Here is a 20875-nt window from a genome sequence, read left to right as displayed (position 1 = left end):
AATATTAAAACATAAATATTAGTTAAAACAATATTACTTACCTCAAAAAACGATATTCTTGTCAAAGATATTTGTGCATCACAATATTTGTGTAACACAATATTTATTTTCTAATATTTCTGCCTCCAGGTATTATTAAATCGATATTTTGTCCAAAGACCCCAACATTTACTACTAAAATGTTTACCAAAGAACTCCTCACTCATAAGTATAGGTAATGCAGAAGTGTAAAACTGTCTACATAGTTTGTGAAATGCAATTTGTAGAAAGTTTCATAGTACAACAAAACACACTACGAAATGCAGTTTGTTAATCAGGCACTGATTGAATTGCTTAGGTACACTGGGGCATATTTATGAGAGGCTTGCGCTGCTGGAGCATCACTTTTTTTGACGCTCTGGTGGAGCAAGCCTCTCAACCATATCTATGAGGCCATGGAAACCACTTTGCATGGCTTTGAATGGCGCCATTAATATGGAGTAAGGCAAAGCAGCGTCAGTCGCTGTATTGCCTTACCTGCTCCAGGGAGGCATTCCATGGGCATTGCAGTGGATTTTTCCTTGCAAAACCTCTGGATTTTGACTCTGCCTCACATTTACTTGATAACGTAAACCTGGGGCAGCGCCAAAACCTTACGCCTCCCCAGAGCAGGTGTAACGAGGGGAAATATTTTAATTTCTCCTCGATTTTTTCTCCTTCCATGTGTGCTGCATTTCTATGGATTGTTTTTGTGAAAGGGAAGTGCCCCTTCCTGTACGAAAACAAGCTTACATGCAACGCAGACACTCTTGCACAATGTTGCACGATTGCCTGCGTTGGCGCTAGGCAGCCAGTTGTGTGCCAGCACATGGGGAAAGGGCAGGAATGCACCATATTGCATAAATACTGTGCATTCTTGCCCCTTCACATTGGTGTAGGGCAGCACAGCAAGAAGTCTTGAAGCACTGTCCTCTGCCATTTCCCCATTAGTAAGCCTGCAGATGCTATTGTTTTAAACATGTAAAGTTTAATATCTTCTGTTATGAGATTGGAATATAGACGCTCAATTAAACTGTGTTGGTGACTTGCATAAGAAGCTCTATGCTATTGTTTCTATTTTTTTTAATTCATCCTAAATACGAGATGGCAGATGGCACATAGTCACTGGGATACAGCTTTCCGAGTTATGGCCTTTGCTTTTACTGCTGAATCAGAAATACCAATTCCAGAATGCACTTATTGGTTGCATGAAAACTCAATGCAAAATAAGGGGTTTTCTGTTAACAGGGAGTCTTTTGTTAATCATATGTATCGCTTTGGTACATTCCCAAGTCTATGGGAATAAGAGTAATTACATAACAGTGTAAGACTAAACAGCTTGACCTAGTCTTGGAAGAATCTAACCATCTTTATCAAAATTCATGTGGAAACATTCAAGAAAATTCATTTTGATGGCTACTGTATGCTTTAGACCTACATCTTAGTGTTGTTCAGGTGCAAATAGCATTAAAGCCAGTTAGTTTTAGTGCTAACTTGAGTAAGGAAATAGCTCCCATTTATGTTCACTCTTTGTTTGCATGTCTACCTGGTGATAAGTGGCTGTTGAAATCTCCGCTAGGCATGATAATACATTATTTCAGGGGTTTAGACAGCAGTCTGGTAAAACGTGAGGTTTCTCACTACTAGCACGGAAAATGGACCAAATTGTGCATACTGTCTGCTATTTAGCCTTTATCCCAGTGAATATGTACATGGCTGCTGGACAAATAGTGCATAATATTTGCTGTTTAGTCATTAGCTAAGTGAATATTGAAGTTTATTTGCTATATGACTTGCTTCCATCCAAATACTACATAATTTCTACTATTTGGCAACAGGCCAGTTAAATAGCAAAGGCTCTTTACTATCTGTGTAGCTGACGGTCAGGGGCAGTCACAGTGATCGAGAATGCCCCCACTATAGGCAAAGGGCATCCACCCAGAGCTTGGTTGAAAGAACCAGAAAAATACACCGGAATAGCAGTTCCCAAGAACATCTCACTCAGCAGTGAGTCAGGACAAACACAAGACACAAACCCTAAATGTGAACATATTCCAAGCATGAAATTAACAGTATACATTTCTCTTTTCTTTAGTGAAAATTAGATTTTATTTCTATAAAATTCATATGCATGGAGTTCAATCAATGGCTTATTTCATATCATTTACCTTTACTCATTACTTACATGTCACATTTATTCTTTATTAATCGATTAAAATATTAAATGAAAAACTGAGAGGCCCGCTAAACAAGCAGATAAAACAAGAAAACATTACTTTAAGAATGTGACTCTAAACTCTAAATGCAGCATGTAACCTGTCTTACAGAATGTCGTGATAACTCAGAAATTCTGATGTGTTACATAATAGCGCCATTTCACCCCAGTTATAAAGGAGGGGGCGTGACAACTCATACCTTACAAGACAGGTCTCCCTGTCCAACAACAGATATGACTCCTACTGGGATTGAGAAGATATTTATTTTCCCTGCCCAAAAATATTGATAAATCTAGTCTTTGAATGCATATCTCACAAACGCAGCCAGGGAGATTAATTGTGATTAACAAATAACCATTGACCTACCATCATTTACAACTAACACAAAGCAAGTCTACTACTCAGCAGAGATCAGTCTTGCTTGGTGTAGTACCAGAACACCGTAGCCTAAATATCAATATTTCTGTGAATAAAGGGGGTCATTCTGACGGGCCAGGGTCGGCGGGAGCACCGCCGACAGTGCCCCGCAGGGCATTCTGACCGCGGCCGAAGATGCGGAAAACCGGCGGTCTCCCGCCGGTTTTCCGCTGCCCATGTGAATCCTCCATGGCGGCGGAGCGCGCTCCGCCGCCATGGGGATTCTGACACCCCATACCGCCATCCTGTTCCTGGCGGGTCTCCCGCCAGGAACAGGATGGCGGTATGGGGTGCCGCGGGGCCCCTGCAGTGCCCATGCCAATGGCATGGGCACTGCAGGGGCCCCCGTAAGAGGGCCCCACTTTGTATTTCAGTGTCTGCTTTGCAGACACTGAAATACGCGACGGGTGCCACTGCACCCATCGCACCTTCCCACTCCGCCGGCTCAATTCTGAGCCGGCATCCTCGTGGGAAGGATGATTTGCCCTGGGCTGGCGGGCGGCCTTTTGGCGGTCGCCCGCCAGCCCAGGGCAAATCCCAAAATACCCTCAGCGGTCTTTCGACCGCGGAGCGGTATTTTGGAGGGGGAAGTCTGGCGGGCGGCCTCCGCCGCCCGCCAGACTTAGAATGACCCCCAAAGTTTTAAATATTCCCCAGTTGGAGTTAATAATAGAAAAGCTACACCCAATGGAAGGTATTTTTGTATATTATATTTTGGCCACAATATTTATGCAAGGCAACATTTCTGTTATCTTTATTCTGATATACCCAGTGTGAAAAGGGATTGAAAAGCTAGGATGGAAGGGTGTTACAATTTTTGCCCTTTTTACGTGCATTCGGGCTGCACAGATAATTGCCTGGACGTCTGAGTATCAAAATAGGGTGCATACCGAAAGCCTGGCAAATAGGTTGTTTTCCTCCTATGTCTGCATAAAAATAGCAGTGAAAAGAGAAACTGCAATCCTTAAGTTCAAAACACAGAACCCAGGCCTAGTCTGCAATGAATGCTGCTCTGAAGTCACTCCTCCATCCTCACTGGCAGGATCCGCAAAGGGTTAGCATTCCTACCACTATCACTGATACTAGGGCTGAAGCATGCTCTCAATGTGCGTGGGAAGGGGGCCTGAATGAAAGAGTAGAGGAGAGACCGATCCTTGACGTTGTAAAATGAAAGCATGCCTGCTTCATAGTTCAGGTAAATACCCACTTTGCTGGGACGCACACAAGGTGTCAGCGGTGTGCACGGGGTGGTGTTAGCCTGGTAACAATTATCTATGAGACGTATCACCCAGTACCCTCTCTGGGGCTCTAGAATTAAGCTCCCCTTTCTGCTCTGAGACTCATCACAAACCCCCAAAGTCCAGCTTGTCTTTTTTCCTACTTCCACCTCCCAGTAATGTTTCCCTGAGGTCAGACTCTCCTGCCCCAGGACAAAGGCATATGAATCATATCTCTCTGGATTCCTGGTAAGATCCTGTGCTCTGTCTCCATAACCAACAGACTTCCCTTGGTCGGACAAAATGAGCCAGGGGTTTGCAGTGTGTGGATCAAGAGTGATGTCACCTACAAAACAAACAAGTAATACTTCAGGAAGGAAGAAATCAGACAATCACAATGTCAGTAAAACCTTACCCAATCACACTTTTGTGACAAGACAGCAAAAAATCGCATCAACGCCTACCCGACCCCACCTCTCATACAAATCACCCAAACTATAACTACATTTTCTTCAATCCTGCTTTTGGTGTCGTACAAACAACACATATTTCCTCGGTAGCTTAAAGGGTTTCAAGGCAAAGAGAAGAGGAGGAGGTCAGATGGAAAAGATGGGGTTGGAAAAGGAAATGGAAGAAATATTATAATGATTAATGTACACGACGTTAGTTGTTGGCCTTCTTGGTAACTTCAGTTGTGCATTGCAAAATCTATTGAACATTCTAAGCTATTGTTATAAGAATAGAACAGAAACACCAGTACTAAAATGACTGCAATGTTCATCAGAAACGGGTTGGTTTTAAATGTGACATTGCAACCTGGTGGCATTTGTTTAGAGTAGATTTAAATTATAATACATATAATTGCTCCTTTAAATTTGTATATATTTTTGTTTTTTTTGACATGTTGACTGGCGCACTTTCCTGAGGCTAGAGACGCATAAAAATGTGAATGATATAAAGGTGAGCTGTGGGGAATTTCAACACGGAAGGCAACTTAGATCGGGTATTTCAACATAAGATTGGTTGGTTAAAGCTTGAATAAACAGAAATAGTGAGGAACTATACAGTTCATGGTTTCTCACAGTAGTTGCCTCACTCTCAGTGCAAGGGGGGCTCTCACTGAGACACAACTCTCTACTCGTTCTCTATTTGAGAACACCCCTAAAAGAGATAACAACCTCACACAGTTCTTAGCTCACATTAAGGATCCTCACACTTGTAGTGTTTGGGCCCTAGGCCGTCATGCTACTAAAGAAGTCACGCAGACACAGTGGTATTGTAGGTGGAACTGGCCCTGGGCACGTGCGCCTGGCCCTTTTTATTGGCAGGGTCGCCTGACCGGTGATGCCTGTGTTGGGTGGGTGTGGGGTGTAGGTGGGAGGCCAGCCCTCAACAGAGAGGCTGGCAAAACACTAGAACGTGTCCAGCAGGACACTACATTCCTCCAAAACTTTGAGGAACAAAACAAAGTCCAACCTGCAAAATAAAAATACAGTAACAAAACCACCACCATCTGTCTCTCGGCCTTGAGAAAGCAGGCCGCAGGATTGCAGTGATTAGGTGCAGCTGGGAGCACACGGACACTTCCACATGAGTCCATGATTTAACCAGGTACAGCCAGGCACGAACACTGTGCGGAAAAAGTCCGGACTGTGACAGTCAGATAGTTGGTTAAGTGTCCACTGACGCACTGTGGTTCAGTCCTGTTGGCACTCGTGGCGAGGCTGGTGGTATTTACAGTTCAATTTGTTCGAACTGGGTGCGTCATTCGGATTGGGTGCATCAAGAGCGTTGGTGGAGTCCACTGTGAATCTGCTTGCTAAGACATCCTGGCTTCATGAAGGCCAATCCCTCGAAGACGGATGACATCTGTGATGGCGTGAAGTCCTCCTCTAAAGCCTTTGTACATCCTGACACTCTGATAGCAGAGCTGCTTCCAGAAAACCTCTCGTTTGTGGATTCTTCGCTCTGGAACGTCCTCGAGGCCTTTTCGATGGGTTTGCCACAGGATTGGCATGGACTGTGCTGGGCTGCGAGTGGGCCATCTGCTGGCCGCTGCAGGCTCTCCGACAGGAGCCACAGTCAAATCATTTGTGCAACCACAAGGGTGGATGTTTTGTAGTCAGGGCGGTTGCCGACATGGATCAGGTGCATGCGGGCTCTCAGACAGTCTCAGGGCAATTGTCTCTCACGTTGCCAGGAGGGTGTCTAGTTGGTGTCATGTCAATTCACAGAAGACAGTCTTTTTGTGCTGTGACCTATTGGAGTCTCCATGGCACAGCCTTGCTTGTTTCCTTGACTTCATCGGTGGGGCAATGTCCAGCCCTCTCTCAAGCTTGGGAGGCCCCTTGTATGGGTTGCCACGGGACTGCTTGTGGTCTGCGCTGGGGTTGCTTTTGTGCCACATAGGGCAGCTGCAAGACCTCCTAGGAGCCACTACCTAGTCGCTCGTGCAATTAAAGGGGTAGATGGATCTAGGTCACGACTTGCTCTTGTCACCGAGAGCAGGATACAGGCAGGGTGAGCAGGTGGTCATTGGTGACTGGTTCTTCAGAGCATTAAAGCAGAGGTGTGGGACTCCAGTCTGGTTGTTTAACTGCTCCTTTGATGGATACCGTGATGCACATGGCAATGATGGTGCTTGCCATTCGGAGACCTGGACGACAAGTGATGTTGTTGGAGTGAGGGTGATTGGAGGGACTTCGCCATAGATAGTGCAGTCTTTCTTTTCCTCATGTGCAGATGCTGGCAGTGATGCCATCTGCTTTAAGCAGCCGGTGACAGGTGGCTTGGATGGTCACACTTTGACGCGTGGGGCAAGTACGCAGTTTGCGCATGGCGTCTTACATTTGGTACTTCAGCTGAGCTGTCTCCAGTGACGTCACCGCACCCAGGTGGCTGTCTTGTCTGTGGGTGCACTCTTCCTTTGTGGCAAGAGTCCTCCATCTCACCACCCTGTTGATCTTCCGTTCTTATTCTTCTGTGGTCGTCAGGTGTTGCAGTGTGACAGGTGATGTCACACAATCTCCTTTATTCCTTCTTCATAGCGTGGTGTGGCACCATGCTCTCTTCTCCTTTGTGGTGTGGACCTTTTGAAGGTCCTGTCCTGTCGAAGGACTAGGGGCTCTTCCCTGTGTTGCAGTGGTGGCGTTGTGCCACTCAGGGTGTGCGACTCTCCTCTTGCTTGCTGTGAGTTGCTGCTGACTCCGTCTTGAGGCAGTGTGGGGGAGGACACTCCTTGATTAGCCACGGGCACGTTGCAGGGCAGTGACAGCGGGTCACTTTCTTTTCCTCTTCTTCTTCACTGGAGGGCGCAGTGCTTGCGCCTCAAGGCAGTGCCTTCGCAGCACTGGGTCCTACTTGAACCTGGGTGTGTTTTGCAGGGTTGGTCGCTTCTCTCGACCTGCTGTATGATGGGCCAACGGTGGCCATCTTGTGTTGCAGAAAGTCCGGCTGTCACGGCCTCTTGTCCCATGCGTTACGTCACTCTCTCGGGTGCTCTCTCCAATTTCGCAGGCGTTGTCTTAGTCGTCATGTTCTCTGGCGCAGCTCTATGCACTTGTGACATAGCCTCTTTTCTGGGCGTCCTATGGTAACGCCTGGCATGTCCCTTTCTTGTCCTGCGGTGATGTCCATCACTGCTGGGGCATGTGGCGTTCTTTCGGCGGTGGTGGCGGACGGCTGCCAGGGGCTGCGCAGGCCATGCGCGCTCTCTTCGTACCTCACGTGGCACTTACGTCCATTCCTCATTGTTGCAGCTTGGCAGGGACAGCTGCAGGCTTCTCCTTCCTTTTGCAGCGTCGTCCGCGTCGCTTCCTTCTCCCTCGCCGTTTCCGTCTTTTGTGCCGTTTCCGTCCACGGGCGCACTCTCGGTCTGGAGCAGTCACTTTCTGAAGGCGCTGCTGTAAACCTACCTTCATCCAAGCTTGTTTCCTTTAAAACAGGAATAGGGTGCAGTACCAACTTTGGCCACTGGATGCCAGTAGTGCACTTCTTTTCTAGGTTGAAGACAGTCTTTCCTGTTACCTGGCCTCGTTTTTTTCAACAGATGTCGGTGAGGAGGTCATGCTGCCGGCGGACTTCTCAGGCTGGTGGGGGCTGCAGGTAAGTGTCTTTTTCTTTCTTGCACTTTTCTGTCTTCTTTATTTTTCTTGTAAAATGTCCATCTTCCTGCTTAGCCTCATTTGAGGAGGCAGGTAGCAAACAGATGGCATGAAGATCAGTAACGTGGGAGGGAGCTCTGGGCAGTTGGATTTTTTCCAGGTGCGTGTCAGCACCTCTCCTCTTCCTTCAACGAACTTTGAAGTTTGTTGGGGGCTGTGCACCACCATTTCTCTACATACGTGCGTGTTTGCACCATCGTACTTCATTTTGGCCGCAGCAGCCTTCCCTGATGCTGCAGGCCGTGTTGGTGGCATTTTGTTTGAGGTGGGGGCGGCCGTGGGCATTTCTTCTTCAAGTTTGGTGCCATCCAGCAACCTTCTCAGTACGCAGCCGCATTTCCTCAGGCTGTGGGCTGCATTTCAGCATTTTCTTTTTTTTAAAAGAAAAATGGGGGAGCAGCCCTGGGCTTTTCTTTGTTCCGGTGCAGGTCAGCACCGTGCGCTTGCGCGGAGGGGCGGCCCTGGGCATTTCTCTTTGTTTTCGGTGCACAAACAGCACCATTTCCACTCTGGCGAGGCAGCTTTACTTCATGCTGTTTGGCGCTTCTTTTTCTTCTGGTGCCTCGGAGCACCATTATTTAAGAGGAAAAGGGCGACAGCCCCAGACATATTTTGGCACTTTCACTTCTTCACGGTGCGCGACAGCGCCTTCGGCCCATGCGCTGCGCAGACCCAGCAGCCTTGTCTCACGCTGCAGTCCGCTCTCTATCCGACTCTGAGGCGGGCGGGCTCAGGGCATTTTTCTCAGGGGCACGGGGAAAACAGCAGTGTGTGCCTCGCAGCGCTTTAATTGTTTTTGGTGCCCACAGCCGTTCTGGCAGTGCTGCGGACGCTCCAATCCGCAACACTCAGCCCCTCATTGACACCGGTGGGGCTGGGGCTGCGACAGCCTCACTTCTCCTCTTTCCACTGATTGCTGTTCATCTCATGTCTGCGACCACGTGGGGTTGCAGATCCCGCTCATTGCCAATGTAGTGTTGGGGCCCCAGGCCCTCATGCTACTAAAGAAGTCATGCAGACACAGTGGTATTGTAGGTGGAACTGGCCCTGGGCACGTGCGCCCGACCCTTTTTATTGACAGGGTCACTTGACCGGTGACGCCTGTGTTGGGTGGGTGTGGGGTGTAGGTGGGAGGCCAGCCCTCCACAGAGAGGCTGGCAAAACACTAGAACGTGTCCAGCAGGACACTACAACACTGATAACAGTTTCACTCAGCGTTCACCTCCCTTTGTCAGGATTGAGAAAGTTCACAGATACCAATTCACTTGCAGGATTTGGAAAACATGAAAAATGTGGATGGCAAGGCAATTGAAAATGGGCTCATGCAAACACTAGACTGCACAACGTAATTTCACCTTACATCCACACTTTCTGGTTAGCTAAATCACTTCCCAGATGTTAGTGGGCGAGTCATTATTTTAACCCCTTAAAAATGTATGGAGCAAATGCCTATTATCTTGCCATGCTGATGCTGTGGTTCTCTGCTTTGCTTGAGTTAGCACCCGTTTGTCCATCTTTTCTACTTTTGTTGTTTTTCCCACGTCTCATTCCCTGCAGTTAGGGTGTCCCCTTAATCTCTTTCAAGATCTGTCACTCCTTTTGTTTGGTTCCTTGTGTTTTCTTGCTTACCATTTTGATCCACAGCTTGAGATCTCATTGTCTTCCAGTGTTCCTGCCTGGTATTCTGACGGGAGCGCTTAGCAGCAACTTCTGCCATTAAAACGGGTAAGTGTCATTCTATCCCTGTCTAGTTTTAAGGCTTCCACTATTATATTCCGGACTCCCAACTTTTGAATTCTACTTGCCCTACATCTGGTTCATAACCCCTCGAAAGGTCCCTGAAGTTCCTTGGTGAAAATCCTTAAAAGGCACTCCTAAGTGAGACAAATTTAACTAGTAGGTAAATCCGCTCTTAGTTTTCTCTTGGCCTTTTTCCCCGTTTTCCCTTAATGGGTATATCAGCTACCTGATTCCTCTGCACAAGGATTTAGGGAATTCAGGGCTTCTCGACAGGCATGTTTACTTGGAACGGGACAGTTTGCAAAGCCAATGGACCCTTCCGAATACCATTTTCAGGCAATGGCTAAAGCCATCAATAAAATCAGGAAAGAATTAGATTCAGACTGTCAAGGACGGCCTTTCCAGTTAACTTGTATCAATTAGAAAATTGCTTTGCAGGTCCTTACCTGAAATTGCCACGGCCACGTCCTTCAGCTACAAGATTGTTCACTGGGAACACATGAACAAACACTGAGGTGGAATCGCCATCATCCACACTGAATGCATCTACTGCACCACCGCTACAGACAACATCACCCCAATCATGGAACACTTCAACTTCCAGCTCAGAATAGACGGCAAAACCACCATCAAAGGCACCCTCACCTACAGACCTGCAGGACCCCGCGCTGGCTTCTGTGACGCCATCCCCGAATTCATAGCACCGCCAAGCCATCAACACCAAACACTACATCTTCCTTGGAGACCTCAATTTTCACCTCAATGAAGCCAACACTGTCAACCTTCTGGACAGCATGAACAACATCAGACTCACCTAGGTGGTCACCGACCCCACACACCTAGCAGGACACACACAAGACCTGATCTCCACTGAAAACAACACAGTCAAATACAGCCATGCCACCGAGCTCACCTGGGCAGACCACACAATCATCCACTTCACCTACACGTCAGGTCCCAGCCACGCCTCCAGACCCTCCAGCACCTCTCAACGCAGCTGGAACAGAGTATCCGAAAGCCAATGGACCCACGCTCTCAACTCCTCCCCCTCGACACTGCCTCGCACATCGAACAAGCTGTGAAAAACTTCACCAGTTGGATCTCCAATAGAGCTGACAGAGTCTCTCCCAGCAGGCATTCAGACCCTCCAAACAAGCCAGCTGGTACACCCTGGAACTGAAAGCCTTGAATCAAGCATGCAAACAACTGGAAAGGGGATGGCGTACCACCATGGAGCCCACAGACCAGACCGCATTCAAGACATCCCTCAACCGGTACCACAGACTCATAAAAGACACTAGAAGGATCGATTACCTTAGTCAACAGCATCAATGCCAACTTCAACCACTGCAAAGAACTCATCAGAATTATTAGGGAGTTCTCAAACCACGCAGCAACTAAGAACATCATCGGCTCCTTCCTGGAACTCTGTGACACCCGAGCTGACTCCTTCCATGACAAGATAGCCACCATATACAGAAACTTCAAAACCCAACAAGCCGCTACCACCCTCAGCCTCCTAGACCCCGTAGGCACCCCCACCGGCAACAGGATCGCTGTCTTGAACCAGCTCACAAAGCAGAACACCCCCAACATCCTGCATTCTGTCCTCTCTGGAGCTCCCACAGACCCCTGCCCACACCACAAGTTCAATCTCAGCAACAAAACCATCAACAGCACCAAGCTCACAGACATCTTTATCACATCCATCACCTCAGCCATCTACCCAGGATGACTGGAAACTTGCCGAGATCAAACCCCTCCGAGCTCAAAAACTACAAACTCATCTTCATACTCCTCTTCCCTGCCAAAATCCAGTGCCATCAACCAGCAACTCACGGAATACCTAGAGTGCAACCATCTTCTGGATGCATCCCAATCTGGATTCCTCTCCAACCACAGGACCAAAAGAGCCCTGATTACAGCCATGGATGACATCAGAACCATCCTCGACTGAGGAGATTCGGCTGCCCTGATCCTCCTCTACCTCTCTGCGACCTTCGACACCATCTCCCATCACTCCCTGATCAAGAGGCTTCATCAGATCGGCATCCGAGATGAATCTCTCAAATGGATCACATCCTTCCTCTCCGGAAGAACTCAGAGGGTCCACCTTCCTCCTTTCACCTCAGAATCCAAGACCATCATCTGTGGTGTCCTTCAAGGATCATTCCTCAGCCCTACCCTGTCCAACACCTGCATGACCCCCCTGGCCAACATCATCAGAAACCACAAATAGGACATCATCTCCTATGTGGATGACACCTAGCTCATCCTCTTTCTGTCCGAAGCCCCTCGACAACAAAGGCTAACTTCCACCTCTGCATGATCAGCATCCCAACTGGATGTAAGACAACGGCCTCAGACTGAACACAGACAAGACAGAAGTTCAGATCTTCAGGAACACCACCTCACCTTGGGCCAACTTCTGGTGGTGGTTGACCTGGGAAACCTCTCACCCCATCAGACCGAGCCCAGAACATAAGCATCATATTAGCAAGCTCATCATGAAGAGCAAAATAAATGCAATCTCCAGTGCCTGCTTTCTCACCATCCGCATGCTTTGAAAGATCTTGAAATGGCTCCTAGTCTCCACCAGATGAAATGTCACTCAAGCCCTCGTCACCAGCTGCCTGGACTATGGCAACACTCTATGTGCTGGAATCATGTCACACCTCCTGAAAACATTGCAGACCATCCAGAACTCAGTTGCCAGAATCATCCTTGACCTCCCCAGACGGATCCACATCATTCCCCACCTGAAGAAACCCACTTACTCCGTGCCCACAAGAGATGCCAATTCAAGATTCTGAAGCACATCTACAAAGTCCTTCACAACCACCTACCAGCGTCCATCAACCACCGCCTGAGCTTCTACCTACCCTCCAGACTCCTGCGCTCCACCTCACTCTCCCCACTCACATTCCCCACACCTACCACAGCACCAGTGTAGGTTGTTCCTTCTCCTAACTGACTGAAAAATCCTGGAACAGCCTCCCGTTCCACCTTTGGACCTCTCCCTCCCTCCAGGAGTTTAGAAGGAGACTAAAGACTCAAGACCTGGCTCTTCGAATGAAGCCCCCAAGCTGCCTGGATCTAGCACCTGGATACCCTCATGGGTGACTAGCAAGCTATAGAAATCCTGATTGATTGATTTGCAAACCATCAATATTAGCCCTATTGGGTCTATTGGCGCGCCTGGTCCTTAATAAATAAGCTTACAAGGGGACGCACAGAGGTCGATGAACCTTTTGATTCGCATGGAGTATCCTAGTTATGATGTGACCAATGTTTCTCAATAATCAATACACAATATTGAATAATCATTAGACTAATCACCAATCAACTATTATTAATCATCACACCATGACCTTTCAGTCATGAATAACCACAACTCAGTTTACGTTTAGTAATTTTGTTCCCTATTAGTTACAATACTAAGGGGGTCATTACGACCTCGGCGGTCTTTTCAAAAGACCGCCGAGGCCGCGGGAGACAGAATAACGCCATTGCCGGCGGTATTTCTGTCTCCCTATTATGACATTTCCGCTGGGCCAGCGTACGGTAACAGTGTTACCGTCCGCTGGCCCAGCGAAAATGTCACATCAACATTGCTGCCGGCTCGTAATAGAGCCGGCGGCAATGCTCATGTGCAGCGGGTGCAGTTGCACCCGTCGCGCATTTCACTGCCCGAAATTCGGGCGGTGAAATGCGCGACAGGGCTATGCCTGGGGGCCCCTGCACTGCCCATGCCAAGTGCATGGGCAGTGCAGGGGCCCCCAGGGGTACCCCAAGTCCCCTTACCGCCAGCCTTTCCATGGCGGTGTGTACTGCCATGGACAGGCCGGCGGTCGGGGACTCATAATCCCCAGGGCAGCGGTGCTTGCACCGCTGCCCTGGGGATTATGACCGCCAGGCGGAATCCTGGCGGGAAAGTGGAAGGGCCGGCGGTATGGCCGTGGCAATTCCGCCACGGTCATAATTGCTGGCGGAACACCGCCAGCCTGTTGGCAGTGTTACCGCCAACATACCGCCGGCCGCCAGGGTCGTAATGACCCCCTAAATCATGAGATTAGTTCAAGCTGTACTCAAATTCAAAAATTCCGTATTAATTCATTAGAAAGTGCCAAAAACATAACTTAATCAGAACTTGCATTCTAAAGCATTAGCATAGATCAACAAATGAATCCAAGGCAAATATGCCAACATAAGTAGCAGAGTTCAGCAAATCAGTCCATCAATCATTTGTCTTTATGGTTTGTCATTGTCATAGGGTGAAACCTCATCTAACCCAGATTAGCATTAGCATGTGGGACTCATGCGAAAATAGTTTAGAACATGAATATGGAAAACATCTAGCTAAGAGAAAAACTATTAGACAGCGCAGTTGGTACCTAGAAACAAAAGGCACAAAAGGTAATTCAGTCACATTGTCATATCTACCTATCCTCGGTATGGATCAGCAACAAAGTCAGACTTCGTCTTCAGGGCATCAATCGATCAGCATCACATTAGGCTCTCCCCGTAGAGAGTATGAGGCCAATGACAGAATCTTGTCTCTTCTCCCCAATATCGCATCAATTTTCGAATAAGGTCTCTTCCCCTAACATCTGCACCTCCATGGAGAAAATCTGGGCTTCCAGGATCGTCTGTGCCAATTTAAGAGATACTTTGCCCCTTAGATGCCCTTTAAATAACCCCACTTAGGGCAGGTTTGCTTGCTGCCCATAATGTACCTGCTGAATCCACTGTGCCCCCATTCACTTTAAAATAGGAGCTAATCTCCCACTCTATAAACCCTGCGCAATCCTGTTCCATAAGGTATCATGCATTAACATGCCACATGGGTTGCAGCACCACGGCTGGAAGGCAAATTTGGAACCAAAGAGGGAAATGAGCAGAGACCCACCTGAGTAGGATCTTGATCTCTGAGAGCTGCAGGGCATCCGCTGCCTGGAGCCAGGCCAGGTCAACATGTGTGGTGCTGAAGTCTGAGTGTAAGTGGGGTCGCAAGGGTGCCAGGTGTGCTGATCACACAGCCTCATAGAATCCACCCAGGCCCTAAGTTTTTCAGGAGTAGGCCCGACACCCTGGGGGAGGTAGGTCTGGAACCCCATTAAATTCACCCCCCACCACAGTGACACCATGTGGAACGTTCAACAGAAGGCCCCCAACAGATTGCAGTGTGCTCTTAAGAGGATGTTATGGGGTGCATACAGACAGGAGGTAATAATACCACCCCAACCCGTAGGCTCTCTATCCTCACGTACCGCCCATACAGGTCCACCTGAGACACCATCACCCAAAACAGGAACCCATAATGCAGCAAGATAGCTACCCCTTGGAAGCCACAGGCAAAGCCTGCATGATAGCTGCAATCTTAACCAAAACGACCCAGGAAGGGCCAATGAGAACCCAGCAGGTGTGTTTCCTGAAACATAAGAACTGCTGTCTGGAAACGCCGAACATAAGGGAGGACAGCATACCTCTTAATGCAGTCCAGCAGGCCATTAATGTTCAAGGACAATATCTTAACCACCACCATCTGGAGGAGGAGACAACCATTCCAAGCCTGCACGCAAGGTTCCCAATATGCTAGATCTGACACATGTGCACGCTGAATGCATTACCAATGTGGCCCACGCAGGACTGGTATTGACTAGATGTGCTTGTGGGCTGCGCAGGCAAACAACCTAAAACAAACATAATGCCCCACCCCGAGTCTCCCTCACCCCATACTTCTACCCCCCAAAGCATGTGTCGCTCTAACCCAACTCATAACGCTAGTAATACAGGGCCCAAGGCCAACCGCCCCAACAACCCTATGAGCCCCTCCATATTGGCAGGATCCTAATGCCTGACAACAGTTAAAGGTACTGTCTCACAGTGGCCCACAGGGAGAAAAGCCCTCCAAACATAAAAGCAACCAGAGCCCAGTGAACGGAAACCAAAGGCATGCTTAGCCCTCTACCTAGCCCAGGGGGTCTAGTTGAATACAACAGCCATACAGAGCCTCATGGGGAAGCTCCAAGGTTCTCACCCAGTGATCGGAATAAATCCAGTGTGGCTGTAAATATGGTGTCTTGGATGACTTGCCCGGCCCCCTCCTCTTTATGGTGCAAGCCAGACAAACCCTGTCGCCCAACGGGGAGGGGAGATGTACTCCAGACCGTCCTCGCTTCTTCCTGGGTGGCCTGGGGGAAAGATGATGATCACTCCCCCCCCCACCAGATGTTCAAACACTGCCGATGCGTCCTGTCGCTGGAGTTCCCTCCTCTCGGCCGCCCACTGCCAAGTCTGTTCCGGTATGTCAAAGAAGTAAGGCCCATACTTATACTTTTTAGCGCAGCCTTTGCATCATTTTTTTATGCAAAAGTGGTGCAAACTTACAAAATACAATTGTATTTTGTAAGTTTGCGCCACTTTTGCATTAAATAGCAGAGCAAATGCGGAGCTAAAAAAAGTATAAATATGGGCCTAAGTGTTAGAGTCAAAGATCACTTTTAGCCGCGATGAGAAGTAGAGCATTTAATGCAAATTGACGGTTCAGAGCTTCTGCGTAACCTCCTCGGTGTGCCAGTGCTGCTGGACCGCCCAGGAATAGTCAGAGAAGACCATAATCTGTGATTCTGAAACTGAACATCCTGTTGCGTTCGGGCCTCCTGAAGGATAATATTTCTGTTGCGGTGGTTAAGAATGTGTGATATCTGCAGCTGGGCCGGGGTCCAGGAAGTGGTCGGCAGGCCAGGGACCCATGAGCCCTCACCGTTACAAACCAGGGTGACAGATTGTTGGAGGGTACCCAGGATAGTAGCCTTTCCTCCAGAAGTGGCACAGCTCCAGAAGTCTTGATGCCCTCCAGGAATCCATTGAACCGGAGGTTGTTCTTTCGGGACGGTTCTCCACATCCTTGGTCTGCTCTTGAAGCATTCTTGTCACTGATAGGAGCTTAGAGACCTGCATCTTAAGTATGGCCACCTCATCCTCCACCAAGGGCACCCTAGTCTCAGCCTGAAGCACTCTACCAGTGATGTTCCGGAGGTCCTGGCACAACAGGGGGCATCCACCCAGACTTCACCCACTTAGTTTCGACAGCTTCCCTCGAGTCTTGTATCGCATGAAGGATGGTAGCAAGATTGGAGTTATCTAGAAGTAGATGGAACACCTAGGTACCACCCGCAGCCCCAGCGATACCGAAAGCCAGCTTGGTGTATTGTTTGCTCTTCAACTGGGCCGGTGCCAGTGGAGGTGGCTTGTCATGTCCCATCTTCACAAAGATACCTCCAGGTGAAAAACTGCAGCAGTTGTAAAGAGGAGAGTTGGGTCTAGGCAAGGCGGTCTCTATCCACAGGCAGCTACGTGGGCGTGAGTCAGTATGATGAAACCACCATCAGAGAAGTACCTCTCCTAAACAGCTAGGAAGGGCCCCTCAAAGAGGGTAGACAGGGCTTGAGGGGATCCAGCAGCATATCAGGGACACACCCAGAGGAGCTCTCCAGTCGGAAGCGAAGCAACTGTCAGTTGGAGGGCAGCCAAGAAGAAGACAGCAAGATATCAGGTGGGGCGGGTGGCCAGGGCTACACTCTACTGTGCAGTCCAGATGCTCTCTAACCACAAGTATGCAAACACTGCCCCACCGCTGCAGCACCCTGTGGGCCAGCAGCAGCCTCAAAGACAAAGTCCCAGGTGACGACCGTCCGAGAATTCAGCGGCTGCATATGGGCCTCCAACAAGAGCACTAGCCCACGGCTCCACATCTGACTCCGACACCCAGATGGCCCCTCACAGTAAGCCAAAGACGTCACCTCAACAGAAGTGCTTGGAGTCCAATAAGGGAGAGTTGGGGGGGCACCCCTTCAGCAGAAATCACCAAGTCTGCCAGCTTGAAGCTCCCACCCCAAAGTCACTGGGCCACCGGTTCTCTCTCCGCCACCAGGCCTCAACATGAGTATGCCAGCAACACAGGAGTCTGTGGGACCATCAGAGCTACAGGCGGTCCCACCAATGTGTTCCCCCCCACGATGACCTCCAGCCACAGGTTAACTTGGTTTCGGGGAGGGCCTCACCACAATAATGACCCTCCAGGAGATGCACCTCTCCCGCACGGGCCCTGCCATTCTTAGGCGGGCTCACCAATGTCTGCCCCTTCCAGACCGCAGGAACTTCATGCATGGGCCCAGAGACAACTGCCCGTGATACACCAGCTGGCAGTGACACCTGCCATCACATTACGGTTGCCACCACTCATTTTTTCAGTGCCGGGTCCAGTTCTCCATTGGTCCCCGGGCTCACCACCAGCACCAGGTCACCCCACACCATTGCTGTCACGGATGCCATGATTTAGAAGTGGGCCGCCATCTTCTAATGGCTACATGGCGGATGAAAGTGTCTCTCACCCACAGCGGACCAATGCAGGTCGCGCCTGTGGGTGCGATGTTTCAAGTGTCATCCACGACCCCCGACACAGGTCTGGGAGGAAAAAACCCCGTTATCATGCCAGGATGCCGCAAGATTGTGGTGGGGCCTGGGAGCTGCTTCAACTTGCGGCCCCCATCTTGCTCGCCATAGCCACACTCCTTAGAACTACTGTTTAAGTATCATCTCCTGGCCCTTCCATAACCTCAGAATACACATTTTTCCCCGTGAAATGCGACAACCATTCCTGCAGGTCTTCAATTAAGATGGGAATCACAGTTAGAACTGCCAAATGCCTCCCTATAGGATCAACAGACAGGTACACAACCCTGTGTGTGATTAATGCCTCTGAAACATGACAGGTGCCACTCAGAAAACACACACAGCCAGGCATCAGCAGTGCATGTTTCCCTTTCTCACACAACAGATCCAACATGAGCATCAGCTGACAAGCTTCGCTTCTTCATGGAAAAAGTACACCACACAATCCCCCACACCAAAAGATAAAGCTTGGCATCATCAGCACAGGCTTCCGTTCCTCATGGAACATGTACAGCATGGCCTGAAGAACAAGCTTCCTCCAGGGAAAGGGTACATCATTGTAACAGCAGTGGAAGCTTCTCTCCCTAACACTAAAGCAGGAGTACAACCGTTTAACCTTTTAATTGCCAAACAACAGTTGCACGTCAGGGAGTATCAGTGAAGCCTCCTCCCTCAAATAACAGGTACAGTACAACGAACAATCTAGCCTATTTGATCCATATGTTTCCACATGGTTGTGTGGATTGTTAAGTGCATGGATGGTTGAACAGTAAAATGTTTAAGTATGAATGGTTGCTTATACACATCTAGTATTTCATCACAAAGATGCCCCTAGGGGTTAACGTTCACTTGGAAGTACATACGTTATGTCATGTTATGTGTGGTGTGTGAAGCACTGTATCGATATGTGAGCAAATAGATTGAGAAATGAATGTGGCCTCAGATGGTAAACAGTTGGATTAATTTTAAGCTGAATTTATGTTTTGAGGAATGCTTAATTTGTGGAACAGGCAGATGCATAGCTGAATGGAGATTGTGGGTGGAGATTGCACGTGAAAGAAAAATTAAAGTGCTTTGATGGATATTAGTGCAATGATGTTTGATGGTTAGTTTGTGTGTATAAGTGGATTAAAGGTCACTGTGTATGTGGCATATGTGTGTGCTGGTGGCTGGTGCATGGATGTGTGTATGTATGCATGAGTCTTGTGTGTGACTATGAATGTGTGCCCAGACAGATGTATGTGTGAATAGATGTGTATAAATTAACTTGATGCTGCTGCATTTGGAGCGGGTTTCCTTGTGCACATAATGAACATACCCCAATAATTTAAGATTGCACAGTAACAAACATGCTGTAGTTGATATGACTGTGTGTCTGTAAGTGAAACCTATTCCAGAAAGAATAGCAGTAAGCCATCTCAGAATGATGTAGGACATGTTATCGACATGTAGGTTCCAGTTCTAACGTCACACATGCAGCTGTGACTCTAGCTATTGTGTTTACCATGTGCCTCGATTTATAAGAACATTATTATTTACAGCACTTCAGAATGACACAACATGAAGCGCTAAAAGAACTGATCTTTGGGATGCAAATGACCTGTCAGAAATCTGTACCTTTTTACTCTGCTATTTTCTGGGTAGATATGAAACCTTCACAAACAGTGACACTGTGACCCATTGCCACACTGCTGAGACAGATGGGTGACAGTCTTGGAAGACACTAAGGGAACTAGGGGTGCAGTGCTGGGGGCTTTGAAGATCCGACCTGATTCTTGTGAAAGTAAAAAAACCTGGATTTTGTTTAGGACCCGACAGAGCTACATAAAATCACTAGAATGCGGGTCCTATGTCTGATACTTCTCACATACACCCGCGGATTCAGATAGAAAGAAAACTGATGGTGCAGTCGGGAACCCATACACTTCAGTTGTTCAAGCACTGTATCCCAAGAGTCCAAGCACACTCATAAGGCCTTAGGGGTGGGGGGGGGTGAAACAAACTACAACACTTTGGGCCTGATTTAGAGTTTGGTGGAGGGGGTTACTCTTTCACAAATGAGATGGATATCCCATTCGCCTTATTATGATTCCATTATTTCCAATGGAAATCGTAATACGGCAGATGGGATATTCGTCAGGTTTGTGACAGAGTAATCCGTCTGCCAAACTCTAAATCAGGCCCATAGTGTTGATCAGATTATTGTGGTAATCATCCCTGGTGGGCAGTGCTTTAAGTGGACTGATGAAAGTGACGAGTCTTTTAAAAGAAGCATTGGCTAAGAAGTGTAACAGGAACCCTTTCCAAGAGGCATGGTCTATGTATTTAAGGTTGTGGACAAAGCATGCCAGCAGGACAGTGTCTGGTTGCCTCTCTCTGGTTTGTATGTTATTGCATCCAGACACATAATACAACAGACATATGCCTTAAAAACAAGCCAAGATCATTGACGTTGCAAGTGCCTTTTTGCGTTATCAAATAAATGAGTAACAACAGTGATTTTGAAGTAAAGAATTAGAATTGAAAATGTTTCAGTTCTGAACATTTTGAGACTAAATAAAACATTGCTGAGGTCTGTGGAAGAGCAGGTGGTCTTCACAACGCCTCAATCACTTCTACTTCCATTCACACCACTTCCTTCTGCCAT

The 20875-nt window shown here is 48.3% G+C and overlaps 1 protein-coding gene across 2 annotated transcripts in view; it reads right to left on the bottom strand.

Moving 5' to 3' along the window:
* LOC138292041 (E3 ubiquitin-protein ligase TRIM39-like) overlaps window positions 1–20875 on the bottom strand; it is a 77223-nt gene that overhangs the window by 12783 nt on the left and 43565 nt on the right. Inside the window, exon 8 of one of the 2 annotated variants that reach the window (XM_069230372.1) lies at window positions 2131–4214. The exons of the other annotated variant lie outside the window; for it this stretch is intronic. Within the exon in view, the coding sequence (XP_069086473.1) occupies window positions 3670–4214 (545 nt within the window). The 3' untranslated portion in view covers window positions 2131–3669. Of the gene's footprint in view, window positions 1–2130; window positions 4215–20875 lie in introns of those variants that run through there. 2 annotated transcript variants of the gene reach the window in all.

This window comes from Pleurodeles waltl, chromosome 4_2 (assembly GCF_031143425.1).
Source record: "Pleurodeles waltl isolate 20211129_DDA chromosome 4_2, aPleWal1.hap1.20221129, whole genome shotgun sequence".
In the NCBI taxonomy this organism is placed as follows: domain Eukaryota; kingdom Metazoa; phylum Chordata; class Amphibia; order Caudata; family Salamandridae; genus Pleurodeles; species Pleurodeles waltl.
Note: the sequence above shows the minus strand (reverse complement) of the source record. Positions and strands in the feature narration are given on the sequence as shown.